At 34.6% G+C, this 8,205-nt stretch overlaps 1 protein-coding gene across 1 annotated transcript; it reads left to right on the top strand.

Moving 5' to 3' along the window:
* The first annotated feature begins 228 nt into the window (after positions 1–228).
* Positions 229–7,792, top strand: LOC114308523 (AP-2 complex subunit mu). The gene is made up of 13 exons (XM_028254142.2): positions 229–591; positions 2,318–2,495; positions 2,898–2,988; positions 3,863–3,957; positions 4,168–4,257; positions 4,339–4,387; positions 4,464–4,602; positions 5,245–5,361; positions 6,219–6,309; positions 6,385–6,527; positions 6,783–6,897; positions 7,133–7,177; positions 7,256–7,792. The coding sequence occupies exons 1-13, from the start codon at positions 509–511 to the stop codon at positions 7,334–7,336; spliced, it is 1,317 nt and encodes a 438-aa protein (XP_028109943.1). The 5' UTR covers positions 229–508; the 3' UTR covers positions 7,337–7,792.
* Positions 7,793–8,205: the final 413 nt, after the last annotated feature.

Genomic DNA, 8,205 nt, shown 5'->3' with positions numbered 1-8,205 from the left:
TTTGTATAAGAATATCATTTTTTTTTATTATCAAATATTCATACAGATATGGGTCAACACTCACATAAAACCCATATGAATATTTGATAAAAAATTTAATAAAACTCTGAGCCTCTAACATTTTTGATTTTTTTTTTACAAAAGAAAAAAAGTGTGGGGGAAAAAGCATTTCCTATTCACCAAAAAAAAAAGAAAAGCATTTTCCAAAAAAATCAAAAAAATCAAAGCGGGTTACAAATGACGCACGTGCGCACACCCCGTACTACAAGATCAAAAAATTTCCGACTTGAAAGTTCTCTGTCTCTCTCTCTCTACCTTCATTTCACAGAGAAACAGAGTAGTATTTTCTTCGTATTCATTGCAAAGCTCTGAATCGCGAGACCACAAAATCGAACGAAGACAGGTCTCTATTGGCCGTCGAATCTGCAAGGCAAAACCCTAGATCCGAGTTGATCTGTTTTCGATCGGCCTCAGCATTCTGAAAATTGGATCCACTGGATCGGAGACCATGCCGGTGGCTGCTTCCGCCATATACTTCTTGAATCTCCGCGGCGATGTCCTCATCAATCGCCTCTACCGCGACGACGTTGGGTCAGCTCCTCTCTCTCTCTCTCTATATATATATGTATATTTATTCAATTATAGGTTTATATGCTTGAAATGTATGAATTACCTATGAAGAAGAACTTAAGATTTCAAATTGTGGTGAAAACTATAAATTTTATATGCTGAGAAAGTTCAAGGTTTATATGTTTTCAAATTCTATATTTAAAAGAAAATACTATTACAGTTTTTTTATGTACAGAAATGGTGTGATTTAGTGGCATATTTGTAGTTCACTTTGTTTTAAATGATAAGTCTCAATGCATTTGTGTCATTCTTCATACAAATTTGGGTATGTTTGATTTGCAGGATTAATAGTGAGGGGATTAACAATCCATGAAATTAGTGTAAGATTAGTTATTTAGCTCGATTAGTGAGATACGTAATTTTATATTGTCTACGTTTGTTTTGCAATATGGAAATATATAATTCAAATTATATGTATGTTTTGTGTTATTAGTTGTACGACTAAAAAATCTATCAATTATGTTGAATAGAATGGCCATTGGAATCTAATCTGAATAATAAAATTTGCAACCCATGAAGGGTGGCAAGACCTTGGGTCTTGGGGGTGTTCTCCCTCCAAGGTTGAGATCGAAATCTCTTAGGTGCTAATAATTCCTTGGGCTATCGAACTGAGAGAAAACCCTTGAATTAACCGTGATGCACTTGCGGGAAACTCCTCACCGAGGGCCTGTGCATCCCTGAGGATTAGTCGGACTTTGATTTGGACACCCAGTGCCAATAAAAAAAAAATAAAATTGCAACCAATGGAATGTGAGTCCCATGAATTTATAATCTAAATCCTATGCTATAATCTACCCAATCAAACAAGCCTATTAAGTATACTTTTTCTGCTTATATAGGCATCAATCATTTTTAAAGTCTTAAATTAATTATAGGGAAATAAAAAATTATAAGCTTCTATTCTTAATTTGAATTATTGGCCATAATTCACAAGACCACACTGCAGTCTTAGTAAGAGGGGAAAGGGTTAACAAAGCCTTCTCCTTGTAGTTAGGTTGGGGAAGTTTGGTAGCTTGTTACTTCAATTAATCCCAAATAAGAGGACTTAAAATCACATGATTAATTTGCATTTTTATTTTGTTGATAAATCACATGATTAATTTGCATTGAGTATATATTTGACTTCATTGGTGTGGATTGACATACATATTTATTAATAGAGATCCTTAGCATCGCTATCATTTAAGAAAAAAACGTGGTTTTATAATGGGTTACAGCTTCTGTTCTATCATCTATGTATATGTTTAGTTGTGACTATCTCGGGAAGTAGGACAAGTGGTTTCTTAAACTCTAATATCGGAGACTTTTACTATTTGTGGAAGGCATGCTTTTATTTGGTTTACAATTGCCAGGTTTAAAGAAACTTAACTGGATATCCAACACCCCCCCCCCCCCCCCCCCCCCCCCCCCCCGGCGCCCGAAGGTGTGCTTCCATTTTGTTCTCTAAGTATCAAGTTATTCTTTATGTTTATAAAGCATTAGATTAGAATTGCGTCTTGTGTTTCATTGTGTCCATAAATGTCAATTGTCATTTTCCTTATGATCTTTTGAACTTAATTTCATTAATTCTATTGTCTTGATACAATAATAGCTGCGTGTTATATGATAAAGAATTTCACTTTATGGCTTAATTTTGTGTAATTTTTTATTTTTATTTTTTGTTTATTGACTCCAATAATTTATCCAGGGGAAATATGGTGGATGCCTTTCGAACGCATATAATGCAAACAAAAGAACTCGGTACATGTCCTGTGCGGCAGATTGGAGGCTGTTCTTTCTTTTACATGAGAATTAGCAATGTCTATATTGTGATTGTTGTCAGCAGCAATGCTAATGTAGCATGTGCATTCAAGTTTGTTGTTGAGGTAGTCAGCATTTTCTTGCTGCTTATGCTTTTTGATTGATGGATTTGGCTTTATTTTTTAGTTTAGAATCCAGATCTTTAGCAACAAGCAGGAAATTTTGTGCTTGCATAGGCACCTAACTTCCTTTATTAGCACACCAATATGAATAAATTGGAACCTTGTTTTTTTATACATATTTATTACATCTGATTTGCTTTGCAAAATTTGATCCTAAAACCTAGCCAGACTGCATTCCACTCCTTTATATGCCTACAGTGCAATTTGTAGTCTCTGTCTTTGCTCTAAATTTCTGTCTTTATTTTTTTAATTCCAAATATTTTACTTTGAATACATCTTAATCACCTAAGGATATTAATTTGTCTTCATTAGTTATTGATATTTGTACAATTTATTTTTATGCAGGCTGTTCATCTGTTCAAATCATATTTTGGTGGGGCTTTTGACGAAGATGCTATTCGTAATAATTTCGTTTTGATTTATGAGCTGTTGGATGGTATGCCATTTGAAGAGTATACAATTTTGAGTGTATTTTAAGTTGCATTGGACAGCTCTTTCCAATTATTTAGAATTATATTTTTACCTTTATAAAAAAATTCATTATTTGGATACAGTTCTATGCTGTTACCATGTGGTATGTTATGCATCCACTGTTCTTAGTGCTTGACTCTGTGTATTTGTTGTGTGTCCGTTAAAAGCTAATTGGAATTTTAAAAGAAGTTGTAAAATGCACAAGGAGTATACATTAACAGGGAGAAAAAGACTAATCCCTTGAGGTATGGAAGACTCGAGATAAAAACTATACATTACATCTATCAAATAAGTGGCTGGAAGTTTAAGCATTTGCTAGCATCGATCAAGTTGTGTCCCGAACTTTGGATAAGTGTTGGAGCAGTTCTTTCAATATAACATTGCCCTGCCTTCGAGACTGTCAGAATCATAAAAACAAGTTCGTGGATTTTCATTTGTTTCTCATGTGTGCCCCTTTGTGAATATATTCTTAATAAGATACTTTTAGTACCATTGGAGTCAGTCTAATCACATGCATTTGTGTTGATACAATTGCATAAACAAGCACGTCGTTGTTTGGTTAATTGGCTTCTATCATTGCTCTTGTTGCACGTTATGTATAGCTGACACATGAAACTTTTTCTGGTGTCTACACTCTTCATTTTTGATCTGAACTGTCTTATTTTTTGACTTATGAAATGCTTACTGTGTGCTAGATTGGGTTTTTCTTCGTAGCCACCTCCACAAGCATAGGCATTATTGTCTATGAGACAACTACAAGGCTGAAGAAATTTTCACATGCAGAATCTCTGTCACTATCTATCTGCATTAATCCTTGATACTTTTGTCCAAAATTGCAGAGATCATGGACTTCGGTTATCCCCAAAATCTTTCTCCAGAAATTCTGAAGCTTTACATCACTCAGGAAGGAGTACGCTCACCATTCTCATCCAAGGTTAGATGTGTTTTTAGTTTTGATTTTTAGCAAATAGTGTGAAAAGTGATTACGTTGTGACATTCTCCAGCAATGGTTTTAGATACTGGTTTTTTTACCGATATTGAAAGTTTGTTCTCTCAGAAAAATGAAATGTCTTTATCTTCTTTTTTGTGAATATTATATATAGGATTTTTTTCTGACTTTTGGTGCCATATGGGGAAAAATTAGCCTGCAGATAAACCAGTCCCTAATGCAACCTTACAAGTTACAGGTGCTGTTGGCTGGCGTAGAGAGGGTCTTGTTTATAAAAAGAATGAGGTAATTTCATTTCTCTCTCCGATCTTCTTTCTGGTGAATATGACCATCTTGCTGGGTTATAACGCTTATGTCTCTTTACAGGTCTTTCTGGATATTGTGGAAAGTGTCAATCTTCTTATGTCGTCAAAAGGTGTGAAAGGTTATATTCTGGGATTTTGGTTGATATACTCCTACTTTGGTCACTCATACACATTTGGTAATTATAGGTAGTGTTTTGCGTTGTGATGTGACTGGGAAAATTCTGATGAAGTGCTTTCTTTCTGGAATGCCTGATTTGAAGTTGGGTTTAAATGATAAAATTGGCCTTGAGAAAGAGTCGCAAATTAAATCACGTCCTACTAAGAGGTAACTTCCGAAGGCATCCTTTTTTGCGTACTCCCCTCCCATATTCATTTGTCTGTACACTTATTTTGGCATTTAAGCAGACTCATGCTTCCTTCTTGTCATCCTGTAATGTGTCATTTTATTTCTTACTTTTTATTTATCGAGTTTTATTACGAATGATTCTGGTCTGAGTTCCTTATTTAGGTATGTTGTGAATCCATGTTCCCAAAGTTGTTCCCACATATTCTTTGCATGCTTTCTTAAATGTATTGAGGGATATATTTAATAATTTACAGATGTTCGAAGTAAAATTAAATTGCCTAATTGGGTTTGTTAATATATATATATATATTTTTAATTTGCTTTGAGAAACTGTCGTCTATCACCTCCTAGGAGAGAATGTTTTTGAACTTTTTAGTTCATATGTTAGATGACAATGCTTCAATTATTTTTAATTTTTTTGAATTTGCAGTTTTATAGAAACCCAGAAAAAAGCTTGATTCTTTTATTGTAGCTGTTTTGGTGTTGTATTGAGCATTGCATGTTGTTTGCCCATGTTGATTAAGTGGTTGGCTGAGCATGCGATTTTAATTTGTGTATCTGCTTGATGGATTCCTTATGCCTTTTCTGTAACCCAATCTTTGCCCATGTTACCTTGTGCAGCGGGAAAACTATAGAGCTCGATGATGTTACTTTCCATCAATGTGTAAATCTGACAAGGTTTAACTCAGAAAAGACTGTTAGTTTTGTGCCACCAGATGGTGAATTCGAATTGATGAAGTAAGCTTACAGTCTCCTTTTCAATTATGAACTATTTTGGTTATTGTTATTTTGGGGTTGTTTGGAATGATCTAAATAAGTGTACTTTTTGATTTTTTGTGAAATATGGGTTTGATTTGAAGTGATATGGTAGAGAGGTGATGCGACTTAAATAGGATAGTGACTTTTTGGCTTTTTGGCTTTTTTAGGGGATGACAAACAAGGCCTTAATTTAATGTATTGTAAAAATAAAAATAAAAATACAGAACCTGTGACCATGAACAAGACGTAGGTTATGTAAGTGGATTTGAATTTTCAATATCTGACATTGTGTTGAACTTCACTTACTTTTACTCTCATATACACACATCAAAAGAAGGAAATAAAGCTAAAGGGGAAAAAAAATAAAGGAGAAAGGGATAAAGACCATGTGCCTTATGCTATACATCATCATTTCCTTTTATACTTCCCCACTAGGGGTCTAATATTTTCTTACTGTTGCCAGCATTTCCTTGCATCAATACATGAGCCACCTTTTCTTCTGTGCAGAGCATCATTGGAATGTAATTTAGTATATTTGTTATAGAATTAGTGTTGAAACATAAGGAACAGTTATCATGCAATAATTACGAATCTCTTTAATAAAACATTTTAATAGGATTTGCAAAACTTCTATGCTTTGCACAGGGCTTATATATATATGCTTCTTTGGGGTGGGTTTTTTTTTTTTTTTTGGGTATTATCAACCATCTGTCACTATTTCCTTTCAGCACCATTCGTGCATATTACTTGTTTGGAATTAGATTCTCTTTTGCTATATATTTCTTGTTATGAAAAATTAGTGCTCACATCAATGACTATATACATCTTTTCCACAGGTATCGTATTACTGAGGGTGTAAATCTTCCATTCCGGGTGTTGCCAACAATTAAGGAACTTGGTCGAACACGCATGGAAGTTAATGTTAAGGTTTGTTGTCTCCGTTTTGAAGCACACGTTTTTTTATTGATTACCATTTATTTACCTCACTGATTTTATTTTCAGGTAAAGAGCGTCTTTGGTGCGAAAATGTTTGCGCTCGGAGTTGTTATAAAGATTCCAGTACCAAAGCAAACAGCAAAAACAAGTTTTCAAGTGACATCAGGTCGAGCTAAATACAATGCAGCTATTGATTGCTTGGTGTGGAAGTGAGTATTTGAAGTAAATTATCATTCCATTGCTATCTTTTTTTGGCAGAGTCATAACTCATACATGTATTGATATCCTTTATTTGGTAGATGCCATGGTAAATACTCTTCCTTGAATGATATGGTCTTTATATTTTTAGAAGCATCCATTGGTATCTGACTTAGCATTTTTACCATGGCTTTTATTAAAATAAAAATAAAAATCATTGGACATTTTAAGTGGTAGTGTTCATCTAATTGTTTGAAATATTGTAGGATAAGGAAATTTCCTGGACAAACTGAGCCAACCTTAAGTGCAGAAGTAGAGTTGATTTCAACGATTGCAGAAAAGAAGTCTTGGACCAGGCCACCAATTCAGATGGAATTCCAGGTGCCTAAAATGTTTCCGTCCCTAATTCGTCAAAATGATTGTATTTAGTATTGGTCCACTTTTTTCATGGATGTAGTTCAAGGTGCCTTAATTGTTACTTCTTGCCAAAAACAAAAGAATTTTTTCCCTCTCTAGGCAAGACAAGGGAGCTTGAGCAACTATGCAATGTTATAAACCACATGCTATATATTAACATATTTTTACTGGAGAATCAATGATGTTTGTGTTTTTGCAGGTTCCTATGTTTACAGCATCTGGATTACGTGTTCGTTTTCTTAAGGTACGCCAATTTCCATTTTAAGGATTCTGATTCCATTTTGTAGAAAAGCAGTTTTTTCACATAATCGTTTGTCTGCAGGTATGGGAAAAGAGTGGGTACAATACAGTTGAGTGGGTCCGTTATATTACCAAAGCCGGTTCGTATGAGATTAGGTGCTAGAAACAATTTGAGGTTCGTCTGCAGGTATGGGAAAAGAGTGTGTACAGTACACTTGAGTGGGTCCGTTATATTACCAAAGCCGGTTCATACGAGATTAGGTGCTAGAAACAATTCGAGGCTGTGAAATTTCTCCAAGGACTTCTCTCGCATGGAGAGGTGGAGGTACGTGTTTGGGTACAAGAAATTATCACACACAATTGGTTTGTGAATGAGGTGAGGTATAAAAGGCCTATATTACCTGCACTGAGAAGACGCTGCTCAACATCTGGTTCTTGGGTTATTCGAGGCTTTTACATCTTCTCGTAGATTGTTTTTGTGTGTTGATAGAAATTATTTGTGGTGTCCAAACATTGTTTTGATGATGAATTCTAAAGGTTAGAACTTCCATTAGGACTTAAATTGTATTCTATCAGATTTTGGCACAATTATATATGTTTTGTCACATTTGTGCGTGAATGTTGTTGTTTCCCTCTGGGTTTGGGACCATCTCAATTTTTTATTTTATTTTATATATTTCCATTCTATTTTAAGCCTCGTGTTTTTCCCCAAGAAAATTAACTACCTAATGTTCTGAAAAGTACAGCAGATGAAGCTAGCTCTGGCAATAGTCCCAATTATCACACCATGATTAAAGATTAGAGTTTTATTTAGTTGAATATTAGTGTAATTGTGGATTGGGTCCAGCTTGTCTCAAGTTGAGATCAAGACCGGACCCGTCCAGTTCGGCTCATGGGGCTCATTTTTTGAGCCCATTTTGATAATCCGAACTGTTGAATGTGTAGAACTCGTCAAGTATTACATGCTTGTAAAAAATCACGTTGATCGGATATCAATAGCTATCTGATTAAATCAGTTTTGTATAAAAAAAT

Source organism: Camellia sinensis, chromosome 11 (assembly GCF_055761805.1).
Source record: "Camellia sinensis isolate YWXY chromosome 11, ASM5576180v1, whole genome shotgun sequence".
NCBI lineage: Eukaryota > Viridiplantae > Streptophyta > Magnoliopsida > Ericales > Theaceae > Camellia > Camellia sinensis.
This window is presented reverse-complemented; position numbering and strand designations above follow the sequence as displayed.

What these genes read in the sequence shown, in the direction of transcription:
- LOC114308523 (XM_028254142.2), top strand. Translation starts at nt 509, where the DNA reads ATGCCGGTGGCTGCTTCCGCCATATACTTCTTGAATCTCCGCGGCGAT. An exon ending in CATTCAAGTTTGTTGTTGAG is followed by an intron (nt 2,496 to 2,897) that starts GTAGTCAGCATT and finishes ATTTTTATGCAG; the next exon opens with GCTGTTCATCTGTTCAAATC. An exon ending in TACGTGTTCGTTTTCTTAAG is followed by an intron (nt 7,178 to 7,255) that starts GTACGCCAATTT and finishes GTTTGTCTGCAG; the next exon opens with GTATGGGAAAAGAGTGGGTA.